This window comes from Argiope bruennichi, chromosome 2 (assembly GCF_947563725.1).
Source record: "Argiope bruennichi chromosome 2, qqArgBrue1.1, whole genome shotgun sequence".
NCBI lineage: Eukaryota > Metazoa > Arthropoda > Arachnida > Araneae > Araneidae > Argiope > Argiope bruennichi.
Window position 1 is genome coordinate 138,359,709 of NC_079152.1, and position 21,075 is coordinate 138,380,783.

The 21,075-nt window shown below is 31.7% G+C and overlaps 1 protein-coding gene across 1 annotated transcript; it reads right to left on the reverse strand.

The window, feature by feature from the left end:
• Positions 1–585: 585 nt before the first annotated feature.
• On the reverse strand, positions 586–8,120 carry LOC129962358 (uncharacterized). The gene is made up of 3 exons (XM_056076105.1): positions 6,411–8,120; positions 3,246–6,305; positions 586–606 (listed from the first exon to the last, which is right to left on the reverse strand). The coding sequence occupies exons 1-3, from the start codon at positions 8,118–8,120 to the stop codon at positions 586–588; spliced, it is 4,791 nt and encodes a 1,596-aa protein (XP_055932080.1).
• Between the last annotated feature and the right edge of the window lie 12,955 nt (positions 8,121–21,075).

Genomic DNA, 21,075 nt, shown 5'->3' on the forward strand with positions numbered 1-21,075 from the left:
ACATTATTGTCAAAGATTTAAAACTATCTGCCCTACCTACCACATTTATAAGTTTAAGTGTTACGTGTTTTTTACTAACAACTTTGTAATGTACTCATTTGTTACAAACTTGAATACAAAAAATAAAGAAATTTAAATTTATTTTTTTTGTATTGATTTTTGCTCAATATCAACGGTAGTTATATAACGGCTAGAAAATTAATCATGGAGGTCCCCATGTTTTTTTACAAATGGCATCTGTGTAAAAAAGCATGGTGGTCCCCATGACCGTGTTCTCCTACTGTGTCCCTCGAATAGTTTACTACTATGTAATATAACAAAAACCTTAGCCACAGCAACGAGTGGCCAGGTCTGCTAGTAAACTATATAATTTTTAATTAAAACCGACTATTTCTCACATTTTGAATGACAAAGTATCATCTATGTTCATTACAATGTAAAATTTCACGATTTCTTTTTAAAGTTTTCTTTTAACATTGGGTTGGATTTTTTTTAAAATTATTCAGAGATATTAGTACCGTATGTTAGGCCGTCTGTTACACTCTCCATTAAATGTTCCCTTTTTTTTCATTTTTGAGTAATAAATTACCATCTCATGTTGTAGTGCTAATGACAAAAGAATAATATTGATCACTGAGTGGTTATAAAGATATCACTTTAGTACTGAGAGGAGAATAAGATCGTATATGTTTTCTGATCCAACAGAAATGTCAGCTCCAATAAGAGGTAAAAAAAAAAAAACTTATTGTTTAAGCATATCTATTGTCCGAATATAAAGTTGCACCTACTGCACTCTGTTTTGTAAGATCTAAACATCAGACCATTACAATGAACAATGTTTTCTTTTCTTAATGCATTGCTTTATTTCGATGTACTTTATTTTCTTCGTCTTCATATATTTATTATTTTTCTCTTATTCACATTTACGGCTTCAAAATACTAACATTTTCCAATGTTTTAAAAGACTAGCTTGTTGAGGATTTCGCCTTGTTTTACCTGTAATCCTTGCCACCTTGTTCACCTGTAATATATCCCGAACTGCATTCAAATTCGAGCGGAAATGTATACTTTTTTTAAATTAAAAAAACATTATTTTGCTATTTTGTAATTTAATTTTAAAATAATTCTTATATGTAGTATTCCATTGATAGCCATTTCCAAAATAACATTTTGGATGTAGCTGTTTTGCTCAAAACAGGAAAAAGATAACAAAATCCTTTATTTTTCTAAAATTGTAAGCAATCTGTTCCAGATGACTTGATTAAGATCGATAAATTGCACACATTTCGTATACTTTTCAAAGATGAATGAGAATTTCATAACGTGGTTGTTAATTCTCTGCTACTTAAATCTGTCAAATTATCTGTAATTGCTAATGACATGGACATTTGTATCAGTAGCTCATTTTGCTGAAGATTCCTTTAGCTAAATTTAATACATATTCTCCCAAATATTTTTACAATATTAAGTTACGTGTTTCGAACATTTCGCCAACAATATTATTATTTTTTTATCAATCAGAAGAATCAAACTCAATGAACAACATTTAAATCGTTCAGACTACTGAATACTATTTCCTCTATCTTTCTGACATCTTTCATTAAATGCAGAAAATGTAAAGCCAGTTTTGGAAAACCTTAGTACAATTAGCTGATCATGCATGTTTTAAAGTGTGAAACTGCTTTTATTATAATTAAAAAAGGGGCACCCTTTTTTTTCTTCTTGCTTTAGATCAAGTGATTTCTATAATAATGTTCAAATAAATTTCAAATGAAGCATTCATTTTTGGTCAGTTAAGACGCGTTCTGTTGAATTGAAATGAAAACAAAATAAAATAAATCTAAATTAATGAAAGAAACATGAAAAAAGGTAATCTGGAAAAAAACTGACAGAGTCATTGATATTATTATTGCTGCTTCTTGAAATTAACTGTTATCTTGAAACTTTTCCATTACGTCTATCGATTTTTTTTTCTCTTTCAATTGATTTCTCGTCATGAAATAAGAAACAAATAAACTTGTATGCAATTATTAAAATCCAGACAATTTTAAAGTTTTGAGAAACGGCCTTTCTAATGCTCAAAAGTCTTGAAATATCTTGGTAGTATCTTGGAAACTATGATATGTTTCGAAAATATTCTAAAATACATGCTAAATTTATACGTAAATTTATATGTAAAAATAATTAAAATTTTTATAAAATTTTAAACATAACTGCGAAAAAAGAAATAACAGGAAAATTTTTTTGCATAAGAGCAAAGCTTAAATGGTATAATATCGGAATCCAATAATTGTAAGCATAATTTCCAAAATATTTACTTAAAATTGAAACATTACTACAAGCTACTTGTCACGATCTTTTTCTTAAAGACTTATGCTAATTTTTATTGGTTACTAAATGGTTCGCCAAGAATATTCGTTTTGCTTAATTTCAGTTAATTTCTTACAAAGACTTGAAGATTACCTTAATAAAGCAGTTTTAAATATCAAATTCTGCTGCATGCTATAGCTATATTATTTTGAGAGTGTTGCATCAGTTCTGTTTATTATGTGCATGAACATTCCTAATCGAAAGCAATCCAATGACATAATGTCGTCATTAAAAATGACACTCTACCTTACTTCATAATTCCAGTTACACGTTGGTTTTCGTGGTAGTAAAATTTCATTACTTGATTCTCATGCAAACTTTGGAGTAAATTTTTTTTTCACCTTCCCATTTCAACAATGGGAAATAATTATACAGTCGAATATTTTATGACACACACACACACACACACACACAAATTCGCATGACAAACATTTTATGACACATTTGAATTTCATTGAAATAATGAAATCTCTTGTTTAAAACTATGCAAAAATATAAAAATTACATAATTACTTGTTTTATTCTCAGATCCGGTGATTTTAATTTAAAATATTATTTTTCTCTTCAAAAATGAAATATTTTTTTTTTATTCAGATGGCAAAAAGGATTGAAGTATTTTATCAAATTAAAAAAAAAAAAAAAAAAAATATTGAAAAAAATTGGGGAGGGGGCGAGGCGATTATTTATCAATGATGAATATTATATTAATTGACTTTAATGAATGGTATTAAAGACGACGGCGTTAGTAAAGCATACATTTATTCTTCACAATAAGTAGACGTACAAGGATATAAGTAATTTTAGAATAACAAAAAAACAAGGTGATGCCACTCAAGCTAAAGTAATTATACAAAATTGTTTGCTTGCTTGCTTGCCGCAACATCCTCCCCACCCTGGTCAACCTCCAGAGGTATGACCAGTTGAATTGGACGGGTAATCTCCTTTCCTTTGACACGAAGGATGCAGGTTCGAATTCTTCCGTCCCGGCCATCGATTAATTTCACCACGAGAGCTTTCTTCCACATTTGTCGTGGTCGCAGATCTTCTTGTAATAGGACCAAGTCTCCTACTCGTACTCGTGGTGTTTCCTTTACATTTCGTACTTGATGAAATGTACGTAACTCCAAAAGATATTCTTTGGACCATCTTTTCCAAAATGTATCCAGTAAGTCTTGCTGTTGCCGGTAAATATTTGTGATCTTATCATTTCTTGACTCAGGTCCGGATGGAACAATGGTCAACTTTCGACCAGTTAGGAAATGAGCTGGGGTCAAAGCTTCCTCTGTATCATTTTCACCACGCTCATAAATCAAGGGTCTACTGTTGAGTGAGGCTTCTATTCCCACTAATACCGTAGTTAAGGCTTCCTCATCTAGTAATGAGCGACCAAGGGATTTTCGAAGGCATCGTTTGGTTAGACCTATTAGTCGCTCCCACCATCCTCCCCACCAAGCTGCTCGTGGTGCAATAAACTTCCACTTTATACCATTGTGAGCATAGAATTGCTGTACTTTCGTTGAAGTCAATGTATTCCACTGGAAAATGAATTCTTTGTTTGTGGCATGGAAGGTAGTGGCGTTGTCACTATATATAGTATGTGGAAGTCCTCTTCTACTGACAAATCGTTGCAAGGCCAAAAGAAACTTGTCTACAGAAAGGTCAGAAACAAGTTCGATATGCAAGGCTCTAGTAGTAGAACATGTAAATAGCGTAATGTAAGCTGTATTTGAAGGTTTAAAGGTCTTAATATAAACTGGGCCTGCAAAGTCTATTCCAGTAGTATCGAAAGGCATACAAGAAGTAAGTCGGTCAGCTGGAAGAGGGTCTTCTATTTCATTAGAACTTAAAGCATGAGACAGTTTGCACGGTAAACAGGTTTTAATCACTCGCTTGATGGCTTGACGACCACGGAGTATCCAAAACTCGGAGCGTAATTCTGAAAGGACTACACGAACACCCAAATGATGTAGACGAATGTGCGTGTGTCTAATCAACAAGTGCACAAAATAATGAGATCCCTCCAGTAGTATTGGGTGTCTTTGTTCAACTGATATTCGTGCGAATTGTAGCCTACCACCAAGTCGTAAAATGTTATCTTTTAGAAATGGGCGAAACCGAGAAATTTTTGAGGATTTAGGTAAGGAACGATTATACTCTAGTGCGTTGATTTCTACAGAAAAACTCTGTTTCTGTACAACTGAAATCCAATAGTTTCTTGCCTTATTCAGCTCATCAGCCGTCAATTCTGAAGTAAAATGTTGTCGACTTTTACAGTTGTTCAGAAAACGATAAATCCAAGCTGTAATTCTCAAGAGTTTTGTGTATGAACTGAAGCGAGATATATCGATTAAAGTTTGGATAGTCGATGTACACAATGTTTGGTTCTTTACTTGACGAGCTTCTATATCCATTAATAATTTTTCTTTATTTGTCAAAATGTTTTGGACTGGCCAGGCGTCTGAAATTTGTGCTAACCAACTTGGGCCGTTCCACCAAGTTTCTAGATATGGTAATTCTGCTGGGAATACACCACGAGAGAGATGATCTGCTGGGTTCTGTGTGCCTAGGCAATGTCGCCACTGCGCTGGAAAAGTGTATTGAAGAATTTCAGTGACTCGGTTACATACGAATGTTTTCCATCGATTAGGATAATTTCTTATCCAACTTAATACAACAGTTGAATCACTCCAAAGTGTTGATGTTTGATTTTCTAAACCAGTTTCTTTGCAAAAATAGTGAAGTAAACGAGCTCCTAGTAAGGCTGCCAAAAGTTCTAACCGTGGAAGTGTCACCTTTTTAAGTGGAGAAAGTCTATTGCGACTGCAAACTAGGTGAACCTTTCTTTCGTTACGCTCAGTGAAACAAATGTATATTGCGGCTCCATAGGCCTTTTCCGAAGCATCGCAAAAGACATGGATACTCATGTGAGAAGTAGCAGAAATTCCAATCCAGCGAGGAATGTGTATCTTGTTTAAGGATGATATTTCAGATACCCATCTGTTAAAGCTTGCGGCAATGCCTGGAGGAAGAATTTCGTTCCATTGAACTCCCATGAGCCACGTGGTTTGAAAAAGAATTTTTCCAACTACTATTGCTGGTGCATAGAGGCCTAAAGGATCATACAACTTTGATACAATTTTAAGAAGTAAACGTTTTGTTGCAGGAACAGCAAACTGATAAACACTTTCGTTTATATCTGTATGAAACACGTCTTCTTTGGTTTTCCAGTTAATTCCCAATACTTGCGTATTGCATTTAAAGATGATATCCTTTAGTTCCCAAATAGCCTGTAGGTTCTTGGAGTTTGTACTCCATTTAGCCAAACGTAAACTTATCTGTGTCATTAAATCTTGCATTTCTTGGTAAAGAGTTGTTGTTTGTTCAGCAGTATCCACTCCCATAACAAAGTCGTCCATGAAAATATTATTCTCCAGATGTTTAGCTGCAGTAGGGTAGGAATCAGAGTGCATATTAGCTAATTCACGAAGAGTGGCAGAAAGCAAAAAAGGACTAGAAGTCAATCCAAAAGGTAAACGTGAAAAACGATAAGTAAGTATTTCATTTCGCAAATGTATTTTTCCGTTTGCATCCTTTTCCGTCCTAAACCACAGGAACTTAGTACAGTTTCTATCCTCTTCATCCAAAATAAGTTGCAAGAATGCTTGACGTCCGTCGCTTGTGATTGCGAATTTGTGAAGTCGAAATCGTAATAACGTTGCAAATATTTCTGGAAGCAAATTAGGACCCTGCTCAAGAGCATCATTTAAGGAAGGATGTCCTGGTGTATGAGAAGAAGCGTCAAATACAATTCGCCATTTTTTTTCGTCATTCTTTTGTTTTTTCACTATATGATGAGGCAAGTAAAATAGCTTTGATTCGTTGCAAGGACTATTATCAGCAAGTTCAACATGTTGGTTATCGATATAATTTTGCATCTGTTCAGTATAAATATCTCTTAAGTCTGAATGAGTAAAGAGTTTGTTACGGAGTATTTGAAATCATTTGAGTGCTATTTCGTAATTATTCGATGAAAGAATCACCTCTGGTTTCCATGGTAACTTTACAACACGGCGGCCATCAACTTTGCAAAATGAATTGTGAAAATCACTTAAAATTTCAGAATTACGAATAGTCATCCCTTTATCCTGCATAGTTTTAATGCCAATTGTTTCCAAGTCCCAAAATCGTCTCACGTGATCGTCCAGATCAAGTACCAAAGTTTCTGAGCTAATGTTGAGAATTGAAGAAACAGAAGAATATGCTATAGTAGTGAACGAACGGTTGCCGGAAAGAATCCATCCAAATACTGTAGGTATTAACACATGAGTCGCAGAAAGTCTGATAGGAGATTTAGTATGCACTATAGTCCAATAAAAATCAGCACCTATCAGAATTTCTATAGGTAAGTCGTTTAAGCTGTCTGATGGATCAGCAAGTTTCAACTTTTGACTATGAGCAAAAGAAGAGACAGGTTGTGGAGTAGATGGATGAAAGGCATAAGTATTCGAACTTTCAAATGCTTGTATATTTATTTTTGAGTTGCTCCAAATGCTTGACAAGATAAATTTGACCCTCCGTCTCGTTTCAGTGTTTGTTGAAATAGATTCGAATGCTTGAAGGTTCAATTTTTCTGAGCTAGTGATTTCCAGTTGCAGGAAGTCAATCAAACTAGGATGAATGAAGCTAGACTGACTCCCACCGTCTAAGAGACACCGCGTTACTTTTGTTTTACCAGTTGGGCCAATTACATATACTCGAGCAGTTTGTAGATGAGTAAATTTGGGAGTTATAATATCAACGTTATTAGTAGACGTAACTGGAATGGTAGTTAAATTTGGATTCTCACTTACAGTTTTACAGATGGAAACATGATGCCTTTTTTTGCATTTATAGCAACGGGCTTTGTCTTTCCGAGGGCAATTATTTACGTTATGGCCACGGTTAGTGCATAAAAAACAACGATTACTATTTTTTAACTTTTGTTTACGAATATCTATATCAGTTACAATGTTACAGTCTTGCGGCCAGTGTCCATTAGTATCACAGATAGCACAAAATGGAGAACGTTTTTTAATTGTCGTAGTGTTCTTGGAATTAACATATAAGTTAGCAGTGGAAGGTTTAAAATCATATTGAACAGACTGCTCACCTCTAATTTTCAGAGTAGTAAGTGCACCTTCTACTTCTTCCGAGAGAAATTGTATTAATTTTGTTATGTCACCTTCCGAAATTTTCTGTCGTTTCGCAAAAATAATCCAACGGCGGCAAATGTCATCCGGAAATGCTCGTAAAATTTTAGGAGTTAAAATTCGGCCATAAGAATTAACATCCTCTCCCAAGGCACGTAGAGCTTGTAATCTTCTATTACACTCAATAAAAACTTCGTTTAGTGAAGTCGGTGATAAATTTCGTATTGGCGTCAAATTTTCTAAAAAGTCCAAATGAGCTTGAATGATTCTGTTTTTATCGCCATATTTGTCCATAAGCAGTTTTTTAATAGCTTCATATGTATCGGCAATAATGCTTATGCCATCTACCAATCGTTTTGGTTCATCTTGTAAATAGCCTCTTAAAAAAACATGTTTATCAATTACCGAAAGATTTGGATTATTATCTACGAAAGACTGAAATTGTTCCCAAAAACTTTGCCAAAGTTCTACATCGCCGTTAAACGGTTCTAGTTTAATTGTAGGCAGTTTTACAGTATACGATTGAATAGCAGGCGTTGTAATACAAGGGTTTAAATTCATCGCCAAATTATTGTCATTAATAGCCAAATCAGTAAAGTTATTTGTAGTTGGCGCTAATTTATTTTGAATTTTTTTTTTTTTTTTGGCTTTAAAAATCGCGAATTCAGCATTATCGTTATAGCTTTCACATTGTAAAATATCGTTTTCGTATTCTTCATCAGAAAGTAAATTGTGTATTTCATTATCCGTTATTTTTATTTCATTTAAGGTAGTAGTTAAACGATTACAAATATATTCCACATCTTCAATTGAAAAATCATCTTTTAAGTTACTTATTTCAACAGAAAAACGAGTAATATTACCGCGAATAGTTTTCCGTTTTCGCTTGAGTTGCGCCATTTTGTTTGCAGTTTCATCCGGCGTCGCCATTGCAGTAATCCGAAGTATAAACACAAAAGATTCAGTAAGAAAGTAAACTTGCCGATATTTCGTAAAAGCAGGAAGTATAAATTCACGGTCCTGATTCAAATAGAGTTTTCGGCACCATATATTAAAGACGACGGCGTTAGTAAAGCATACATTTATTCTTCACAATAAGTAGACGTGCAAGGATATAAGTAATTTTAGAATAACAATAAAACAAGGTGATGCCACTCAAGCTAAAGTAATTATACAAAATTGTTTGCTTGCTTGCTTGCCGCAACAAATGGAGTCAATTAATTAAAAATGATTGATGTAGATTAAAATAAGTAAACACATATTCAAACATAAACTATTTATTTAATAGTAATAAATAAATAAAAATAAAAAATAAATTACCAAATCTTCATAAAATAAAAATGAAGTATACTTCATAAAATAATACAGCACTCTGCAGTGATGTGTACAACTTAGATTGCTCCAATATATCTAATAATACTCTTGGAATAACTGCATATTACAATATATATACATAATATGCTTGGAATAACTGCATATTACAAAAAAATGTTCATTTGGAGTAATTGCGTAAAAACACTACTGAAAAGATCCGTGGTTGGCAGGATTCAAGCAGATGAATTCAAAATTTATAGTAGAATGGTCATTTCAATTTGCTAATATATAAAGTTTTATCAATAATATATAGCTGAGATTCCGCTTGGCAGTTTAGATTAATTGGGAGACACTGACGATTTTAACTTTCATCAAAGATAATTTAGAAATTTTGTACTGCATTTTGCAATGTAATTTATCGAAAATAGTTTTTTATGTTTTTAAATGATTTGTTTTTTCATTCATAGATTTAAGGAATGAAGCTTAACTTATTCTTTTAATAAAGTATTTCTTTTCAGTTAAATGCACTTTGGTTTTAGTATATGATTATTTAGTATTGTTTTAATGTATGTAGTGTTACCTCCATAATTTTCGGTTTCTTTTCATGTTTCTCAAATTTTAAGAACACCCATTTTTAATGAACCCTAAAATTCTTTCGAAGTTTGGGGACTGAAATAATGAATGTCATATTATTGTGATACTTAGAGTTAAAAAAAGGGGGAGGAAATTATGAAGGAATTTGAATAAAAAATGGAAATTATAAACGAATTACCTAATATCCTCCCGTATTGTATTCAAATAAGATCCTAAAACATTTGCTTTGATCATAAAACATAAATGCAAAAGAAAAAAGTGATATTTCTAAAAGTAATTATATGAAGAAATATTTAAAAAAGAAAGGCGATATAATTTTAACACTGATACGTTAAGACAAATAAACGGATGACATATTCCCAGTTGATTCCTGCCTTCCAATTGCATGCTGGAGATACGAAGAAAAAGTACAAATTCCGATTCTATGCAAAGGAAAAGCATTTGATACTTACCCTGCTAATATTTATTTTATTTAACTGTTTACAAATCCAGTAGTAGTATTATCCAAAAAATTTCATTCCTATAGATCCTCATTCAAATTAAATCGTTTCCATGCAAATAAATGGACTGACATGCTCTCTTACACTATTTTCGAATTGTGTTCAAAATATGACACAAATTTAAATGGACTGGCTCTTTTCAGGAAGCTCTCATTGACAAATAAAATGAATTAAATCTTGCGAATTTTTCAACGAAATTTGATATTTCATAGAGAAAGTTCTTGATTCCCCTAAATAGATAAACTCTGAAACAGCAATTAAATTAATATGTTAATTAAGGGTTAATCAGCTTCTCTATCTGAATAAACTCGTCCTTTCGAGGCATTTCCACCGATCATTTTGTAAAATGTAATTAATTTATAAATGTGGCCTATTTTTTTGTTGACGATTATTCCTCTATCACATACTGGCACATTTAACTATTAAATTTATCATGCATTATAATAAATATTTGACTGATTCATTTCTTTTCAAAACCTCTGCATGACTTTTATTATATATATGTCAATTTTTTGTGTGTATATATATATATATATATACAGGGTGGTAAAAAAACAAAACTTCCCCTATATATGAAACCCTAGCGGCCTATCCGCTCAACCAATCGAACCAAAATTTCAGACATGGTTGTTTGAAGGTATGCGCTGGAGATTGTGATGATTCTAAACAACACAGAGCTCACGGTTACGATTACAATGAGAGAATTTCGAAATTTTCGAATGGCAACACCCACTTTTTCCTTGCGCAAATTGATCAGCGTATTGAAAAAGAACAAATGGCGTTGGAACGATTAACGTGTGACGAAAATTGCCGGCGAAAAGCATTTGCAAAGAAGAGCATTATAAAGGACTAATGACAATACAGAGAGGAAAGAAAAAAAAGCTTTTATTGGAGTGGAAAGTTATAATTACTGGTTTTCAACGTGTTCGCCTTCGCAGGCGACAACGCATTGCATTCGGAAGATTGTGGATAACAATATCGTTCGTAACATGAAAGAAGGAATCTGCATAACTTCACACGTGTTATTACATCTTGCGATTCTGACACATCTCGTGGACCAGGCGTGTACACCTTAGATTTCAGATAAACCCAGAAGCAGAAATCCATAGAAGTGTGGTCGGGGATCGCGAAGGCCACGAAACCATAAAGTTATGAGAGATGACTCTATCACCAAAGTGTTGTTGTAGCACTGATCGAACACATTGGGTGACGTGTGGAGGAACCCCATCTTGCATCCATACAATGCCACTAATGACATTTCGTTGCTACTGTTTAACCCTGTGAATTATGCAATGTGCGTCAAAGCTCCTCCTCTCTGTGTTGTTATTAATCCTTTATAATGCTCTTCTTTGTAAATGATTTACGCCGCTAATTTTCGTCACACGCTAATCGTTCCAATTCCATTTGTGGTTTTTCAATACGCTGATCAATTTGCGCAAGGAAAAAATGGGTGTTGCCATTCGAAAATTTCAAAAGTCTCTCACTGTAACCGTAACCGTGAGCTCTGCGTTGTTTAGAATCATCACAATCTCCAGCGCATACCTTCAAACAACCATGTCTGAAATTTTGGTTCGATTGGTTGAGCGGATAGGCCTCTAGGGTTTCATATATAGGGGAAGTTTTTTTTTTGACCACCCTGTATATACAAGTCAATCAAATTATTTTGGCAAGGTAAAAAAAAAAAAAAAAAAAAAAAAAATGGTGGCAAATAAAAGAACTAAAGTTGAATGAAGGAAGTGGAATTAAAATATTTAACATTTGAATATTCTATTTTTTTAAAAGGCCTTTTCTCCCTAGTTTCCTTTCTTCTAAAGAAGTGTCCTACATTATGAAAAAAAATGTCTGTTAAAGTAAAAATGTCTAAAAGAATAATAGATACAAATATCTGATTGTATAAATGTAAACATAAAGAATCTGAATTCAATGATTTTGGTATCGATTTCATCCTTTTGATTACAGTAACTCATTATAAAAAATAATCATCCCACTCTTGCTTTATATCTGGAAATTTGCTGTGTGCATTGAAACGCTTTTTTAAAGTCTTCACCAAGCCAACAATTGTTGATATTCTCCGTTATTTATAATTTCGGTAACATTAAGATTTTTCCTACTCTTAACAATATTATTTTTGTTATAGGAAATAACAAAAAATGTCTTGCAAGCTGGAATAATTTTTACTTGATTTTCACGATATACGTAAAGAAAATCTATCTTTTCTATCATAGTCCTATAACATTGCGGTTCATGCATCAAAGTACATCGTCTAAGTGCACTGTTTTGATTTATTTTCCCTTCCGCTGAATAATAGCTGGAAATTTAATATCATTATCGGAGATGGCGAGGTATCTTAAATTTTTGGAATTATAATCGCAAGTTAAATTTACTTTTAGATCTTAAAAGAGGTATAACTCGCCGGACATTCAGATTTTTCCATTTGTTCCTTTCCATTTCATTGAGCCATTATTTCAATTTTAAAATTAATGTTTCGCTTTCAAAAGAAGATCGTCCAAAGTTCAACACTAACGAAATAACGCAGCAAATTACTATAAGCAATAGATGAGAATTTATTGCTCATAAAATAACAATAAATTCTCGTGCTGATTTGGATTGATGATTTGTTGTTGCAAATATTATATATAATATATATTTTATAAAATTATATATCGGAAACTATTAGAAACTATATAACTAGAAAGAGATATTTAATATGGCCAGGATATTTGGGGGCGTTAGTTGCTTATCGTTTCATGAAAAGGAAAGCCGTTTCATTTATAAAAGATTAAAGGCTAGAGGAAATGTGAAGTTTTATAAATAAGCCAAATTAGATATAACAGAATGATTAGGATGTTTATCTGTGCTCAAAATATGCTATACAGGAATATTTTTTAGAAGCGGATATATCTAGTTTTAGAAATGATTAAGAACTTTAAAGAGCTGTACAAAGAAGAAGAAAAATATTTCTGATAAAATGAGACAAATTCTTATGCAGTTAGATATAAAGTTAAAGAATTTTAGAAAATCGAATTCAGAAAAAAAGTAAGCATGTTCACTCTTAGTAAATAACTTCCCCTTGGAAATGTCTTCTGTAACATCTTGTAAATACTTCAAAAAAATAATTCCCTTTCATTTTAGGAATAACTAAGCTAAATTTAACAAATGCTATGAATTAACATTTTTATAAGTCCAAGTAAGGTAATCAATAAATGTGGCTTATTTGTTTTTTATTTAGTGCTAGCATGACACTTAAATTTTCAATCTTGAAATTATGCTATCTTGCGGTCTATATTTCTTCAATTTGCTAGTTCGTTGCTTTTTTTTTTTTTTTTTAGCAAACAACTAAGGTTTGCTAAAGAAAATAAAGTTTCTTTTGTTTTAAAGATTTTAGATAATAAATCAAGATTAAATAACAAACAAAAAATGAAAAATATATTTTCATATAAATGTTATTACATTTTTTAAAATATCAAAATTGTTTTAAAAAATTCCAAGCAAAAAACATTTAAATAATTAAAAAATATATCCTTTTTGAAATATAAGATCTTATTGATTGTAGCTGTAAGTTAAAAATAGATTTTATAAAGCAGTTACTTTTCACTAGAAAGAGGGAAAGAAAAGCTTATTTTAACGAAATGTGGTAATTTATAAATATTAAAGAAATGCATTTTGAACGAATATACATTTTTAATTTGTTGTGTCTTATTAATGAGCAGCAATATTTTTCAGTTTTTTTTTTTTTAATTATTCATTAAGATTATTTTTAATAGAGCATTGTATGACCTCACGCAATCACTCTTTCAACTTAAACATTTTATCTCTATTAGAGAGGCAATTTTACATTAAAGTACTTATATTTTTTAATAACTTTTTTTCTTTGTTTAGAAACTTTTATTTTCAACAAACATTGTATAGTAAAATATTGATAATTTCCAAATGCATATAAAAATTCACACAATAATAAGTCTATTTTTTTTAAAGTTCGACTATCATTAAAAAGTGTTATACTAATTCATTTCCTATTTGATAATAACAATGATTACATTTAGTGCTAATTAATTTTATAATATTGTTAATTATTATATTGATTATTTTGCATTTCTTTAAATTATTTATGCAGAATTTTGTCATTGTGTATTCGAATAAAGGATCCAGAATGAATTCACACGAATAACAACGCTTAACAGTATTTTTGCAAACGAAATAGGATCGCATTTTCATTGTGCAAAAGTTGGTAATAATTTTTCCTTTGAATCGGCCACGCTTTTGAAAAACTCTTCCATTCTTCTCATACACTTACTAGGAAATAGCCTTTTTAAGAATGCAAAGATATTTTTCTTTTCAAAGAAGAGAACGTCCAGCGTGTATAAATCTATTTTTCTGGAGAAGCCCTTCCATCCGATTCGGACACATTGGGGGTTCACACCTTCGCCAATTATCCGGTGCAGAAGACCGAAAAGTAATTCATCCGGCGCCAAATGTCGCGAACTCCCGTCTCGCCTTCGACCCCGGGACCGAATCACAAAAGGGGAATCATTCGGCTAGAAAGAGACAATGGATTAAGAAGCGTTTTCTTTATCCAGACCCCCGAAAAAAAATTGAAGAAGGTTTTTCTTTCTCCTCCGTTTGGTTGAATTCTAGTACTGATCGCACATTCGGTACTTCTTTCTGAAATTGCTCTTGAAGTACTTAAAAATTAGACTTCCTGAAGGGTTGTTCTGTGGAAGTGGTTTCCCTTCGTCGATGATATAAGATCTTTTTTGTTCTTAGAAGAGCCTTTTGGAGATTTAAAACAAAAAATTGACTTTAGAAGCACCAGGATGTAATAAAAAGAGACAATTTAACTTCAAATGAGTAATTAGAGAAATGTCTTTAGAGCTTAACTTCTTTCAATTTCAGAGAAAATTTCACAGTCAGTTTCCCTCATTTTTTGCCAAAAGGTTAACATTCTTTACCTTAGTTAATGTTCTTTGGTGAGTGCATTCATTCTCTATGAGGATCTGATTAAAATGAAAATATTTTTTTTTTTTTTTTGTAATTGAATTTTGCTTTCGAAAGCTTGGATGAGCAGATCAACTTAAGCCTTTAAAAAGATGAAGATCACTTTCTGATAAGAATAATATTCATTATGTGCACCAAAGGAACATACGGTAAAATAGTGGATAATCTTGGTAGTGCAAGAGGAAGGCATCAAGATTTTTATTTTATTTTTGTATATTATACTCTTTTCGTTAGTGAAAAGCAAAAGGTGGTCTCTTAACTGGTGATTTTGATAAAATGTCGACTTTTCATTTGTTTCAGGTATTGGCGTAGAAGTAATAATTATTTCAATGGGAAATATCAAAAATGTTACTACACTTCAACAATGGCTTCAATAACTATCAAAAATATTTTAAATTTATTAAAACAAAATTTTCAACTTTAAATTTGTACTGATAGCCCTAGAGTTTTAAACAAATTGACATTGCTTTTATTTTTAATAACTTTTCCATTTTCATAATAAAATCTGAAAGATATTTTGCTCCTTTCCTTTTTATCATTATTTTCACATGTTGATGATATTGAAATTTAATTTCCATCTTTTTTTTTTAAATTTACAAAAAAAAAAAAAAAAAATCGCCTCAAATTTTTACATTTGGTAATTATATTCTTGTCTTTGATTCTATAAGAGCAAATGCACTTCATACTTAAATATTGCAGTAAATTCAAAATTTGGATTTCCAGATTAACAATAATTTTTTAAAATTTATATTCAAAATTTCAAAAAAAAAATATCGACGCTTTTTTAATTGAATTTTAATGATTCCTTGATTTATACTTAACTAGACGCCTTCAGTGACCCGCTAGTTCATCAGAATTTTAGTTGTGTTTCCTTTCAAATACAGTGGATAAAAAAAGTATTGGCAATTGCCTATAAATGATCATATTTGCTAACAAAGTATGTTTACAAATTTTATTTTAACACAGCGATTACAGAAGGAGAAAAGACAAACAAATATAACGAAATTTTCATTTAAATATTTTTTTAGTCAAAATTTACATGATACAAAAAGTATTGGCAAAATTATGAAATTGACAAAATTATGAGAGAAAACAAAATCAGTATATGTTTAGTCCTTTGTATGCATACCTTCTACATCTATAACAGCTTGTAATCTATTTCTCATAGAGGAAACTAAGGTCTTTGTTGTACTGTTGGGAATTTTGTACCACTCTTGAAAGAGTAAAGGTTTGAGGGCGTCTTTACTTGAAATTTTATGTTTCCTGATTTCGAGATCCAGCAGGTGCCATAAATTTTCAATTGGATTGATGTCAGGCAATTGAGGTGGCGTTTTTAATTGGCGAGGAGCATTGTAGAGTAGCCATTCACCTGTGAGATTCGCTGTATGCTTGGGGTCATTGTCTTGTTGAAGTCATTGTCTTGTTGAAAAAGGAATGATGTTCCCAAGCCAAGATTTTGGGCACTGATTTTTAAGTTATGGCGCAAAATGTCAATATATGTACGTGCTGTCATAATACCATCAATAAAATACAGGTTGCCAACTCCATTAGCTGCCATACAACCCCAAACTAAGAAGCTGCCTCCACCATGTTTTACAGTAGCAGTTAAATGTTGCTCTTCCAATTCAGTATTTGGCCTCCTCCACACATATCGTAGACCATCACTGCCGAAAATGTTAAACTTTGATTCGTCGGAAAAAATAACTGTGTTCCAAAACTCTTCGGATAAATGAACGTGGGATTTTGTGAAATCTAACCTCTTTCTCCTATTTATTTGCGAGATGAATGGTTTCTTTCTAGCTGCCCTTCCATAATAACGTCCCTCGTGTAAAACATTCCGTACAGTCTGTACACTGAAAGTCTTTTGCGAAGTGAAAGCAACATCTCTAGCTATCTGGGGTTCACTTATTTTAGGGTTTTTCTTAACCTTGTTAATAATGGCACGTTTTTTTCTTGTAGAAAATATTCGAGGTCGTCCACTTCTAGTCTTATTTTCCTTTGATCCTGTTTATTTGATCTTTTTTATAACACTTCTGACAGTAAATAAACTTATATTCAACTGAACTCCTATAGCACGATGTTAAATCTTCATTTCTGAGCCTAATAATCATGTTTTTAACACTAACGTCCAACTCCTTCGATTTCGAGGTCATTTTACTGCAGTAATCACAAAATAATGCATAGACACTTTTGGAGTAGTTTTGCAGACTTTACACTTGTAGAGTTTTTTTATCAGTCGAAACACGTGACTTCAATGTAACAAAATTTGCATAGCAATTAAAACTTTGCCAATATTTTTTTGACATGCATATTTTCGATTTTGAAAGAAAAAATCGTAGAAAATGCAAATTAAAATAAAAGTTTTACTATTTTTATATATCTAAGATATCTTGTAATTAATTAAGACAGCTAAAATTGCATAACATTTTATTTATTTGTCAATATGAATAAATTAAGGCAATTGCCAATACTTTTTTTACCCACTGTATGTCTTCGGCAGCTTTATATCTGTTTTGTGTGCATGCATCATCCTAATAACGTCCCATGACATCACAATACTATTAAAAATGTAACTTACAGAATAATCTATTTTCTAACTTTCACAATACTGTGACTTCAGTTTCTTACTTCTCATGCTGAAATATTAAAAAGAATTCATTCATAGCAATCAATAATGGAAGAATATTACGCGATTAAATATTTGATAAAGCATTATTTGAAAAAAAAAATAATTGCGGTTTGAAAGAAAGTGCAACAACGAAAATCTCTGGTTCAAGATTATTCAAATAAATAAATGAAATACTTTTTTAATTTGAAAAATTTTAAATAACATCAATAAAAAAGCAATAATTGAATTTTAAAACTGAATAAAAATCTGTTTTATGTAACTATATTTTCTAGAGTTATGACCGAAAAATACTCACATCTTGCTTGGTTTTTAAATAAATAAAATTAAAACAAAAATCGCCCCGAAGTGCATATCCCCACCCTGTAAAGTATATCTGTGTCAGTTTAGGTAAATCTGCGTCCAAAGGGCTGCTTGTAAAGCGCCAACACGTATGCATGTATGTACACACGTTCTATTTCATTAGTAGAAGAGATTATCTACTGTGAATCATATAGGATTAAAGTAAACTATATAAAATATTCCAAAATGAAACAAATTGCAACATTACATATTATTAATTATGTATTACCAGCTGCTTTTCCAATCAATTGATCTTCAAGGAGTATTTTCTGTATTCATTCTTTGTAAATTTCGTATACATAGCTTGATGATAATAATTGATAATGAAAGATGACAAAGTATTAAAATGCATCAAATATTGACATTAAAACAAATTTATCTTAACAGATTTGCATCTGTTCTGTTTTTTATTTCTGTGCCAAATGGAATTGAATCTCATGACATCACGCAGGGGGACCCTGAATTTATGGTACAAACTTTAGGAGGCGGGGCACACTGTAACAATCATAGTATGTATAAGAATAGGAATATATGATCCCAAGTATGGTTGTATATTAATAGGCTCCAAACGGCAAGAGGAGACGAAAACTCAGGAAATACGAGATAAAAAGAAGAAAATTGAGTCCACCAACAGTGACACATGTTTAACAGCGTTGATGAAGCAATTTCCGTGAACGTTCAAAGGTGGCTGATGTTTCACGTGTACTGGCAGAAGCTGCAGATATTCGAGCAACCAGATTCTCGCCCAAGTCAGGTGGATTCGCATAAAAAAAAATCTTCGGATGTACCCATAAAAATCAAAGGGGACGTATAACTCGGGAGATCGGGGTGGCCAAGGGACTCATTCACCATGCTCACTTCATTGCGTCACAAAATTTTCCGTTTTCTTTCTTTTCATCTCTTATTTCCAGTGTTGGGGCCTCTCCTTTTCACTTGCGCCCATACATTCCTGTATAATGAATGACCATTACAGGGTTCCAGAACCAGCCCTTCAAATCTGCAGTATGAATTCATGATCACCTTGCGTCTCTGCAAACTGAAGTGAGTGAGTTATATGTTTCAGTTTAAAAAATGTTTTTTGCGATACTGAATTTTCACTTTCTGTTTCCACTTTTGAACTATAAAGCAGAATCTTTGTTTCTTTAGCTTTCAACAATGAAAGAAAAATCATTTGATTTAATATTAAATTTAACAATGAATATGATTTGAATTTCAGTGGAATACTAAAAATGCTACTAAACTATTTATCAAAAAATGTTAGCAGCAGGTTTCTAATGACTGGTTTTAATCTTTGAACAGTCAGATTTCCACAATATCCATTCTGCAGATACATAAAGTATGACATTTTACCTAAATAAGTTGTTTATTCTAGTTCTATTTAACATTCTAAATTTGTATAGACTTGAGATTAATAAGAAAAAAATATAACGACGTGTTACACTTTTAATGAAAAAGTTTAACGAAACGAACGCAATAATTATACGAAAAAGTGTAACGATATGGGATTTTATTTATAACAATTTCGATCGGGATAAGAGTAATGATTAAACTCTTATAATTGCTTTTTATGCTTAATTTGATATTTTATAAACCTCTTATCCACATTGTCTAGAGAACAATCTGCAAATAAATAATTTCACTTAGAATTAAGTTTGTGCCCCTTTCACCCCCCCCCCCCCAAATAAAAGCAAAACCATCCCATCGGTAAATTTCATTCGTAACTGAAATTTAACATTTATTTGGGGGGTACATACACAAGAAAAATATTTTCTCCATTTGCGGATTCCCAAAAAAAGCCTCCAACCCCTGAAGCGCTGCGTATACAAAGTCAACAAGATTCGATTTAGGCTTCGTAAAAAGCAGCATTGGAGGTTTGCGCTGTTTACTCATTTGTTATTCTATTGTGTCTGATAGAAAAGTGCAGACGATTACCGTTTTATCCACCAGAGCCCTCCGGTCACATGGAGTTAGAACTTCAGTTCATCGCAGGGTTACAAAAATTTCCCCAAAATGGCGAATGCACCGCTAAAAGACGATTTTTAAAATTGCAGATAAAACTCATAGAAGAAAAAGAGTGAATTAATTTTTATCATAAATGCATATTTACACAATTGAAAAATGGTTCAGACCGTGAAATATTTAGTGCCAAACGGAGTTTTCCTGAAAAATGACTTTTTGGTAAGAAATTTAAATTTTCATTGACAATCATAACTTTCCTACATAAAGCGATAAAAAAAAGTATTCTAAATAAGTTTGATGGCATTTTATAGAATGCATTTTCTTCCGTAAATATATATTCATTTGTTTTAAGGCTGATTAATATTGTTAAAAATATCAATACAAAGCATTAAGTAATTGCTATACAATTTGTATATACAATTTTGATGAAATTCTTAAAATAAAGGCATCATTTCTGTAAGTTAAATATTATAAAGAATATTTTCTTTTTGATTCTCTCATAAAACATTGAACAGATTAAAATGAATTGAAGATAAAATAAATTGTTATAATTGAATATTGAATCGTATTAGAACATTAAAAAAAACATATTTTTTTAATGAGATATCGAAAATTTCTTGTCTTTTCTAGTTCGTTCTTTTCTCAATTTACATTGATATTTCAATCATTTGTATTACTATTAAACGTGTACAGTGATGTATCCTTCTTTTGTTAGAAATTTAATTTATTGAATCCGTCTATTAAATCTGATGCATCATTCATATTCTTTAAAAAAAATGGAAATTCAGCAGGCCAGTTATTAAAACCGCCAAATATCTTTTCTTTTGGAGGGGGAGGGGGAGGGACATTAATCATCCAATTTTTTTTGTGAATTCACCTAACAACTTTACATTTTTTTCAAATTAAGGTTTAATACATATATTTTTCAATGAATTAAAGCAAAGTAAATATTTTATCTTTCATATTTTTGGAAAAAAATTTTAAAAAAATTCTTTCTAATAATAAAAATTAGAATTCTTGTATATATCTGTATTACGGCTCAAAAAATCATAATTCATTAATAAGGTTGATTGTTTCTTGTGCGGCCTTCATAAAGTTTAGACTTTAATTAAAGTTTTCATCTCTGAAACCTCTTGCGTAAGCTGTGAATTTTTTTCAGCACTGGTGATTATAGTCCTACAAGCTT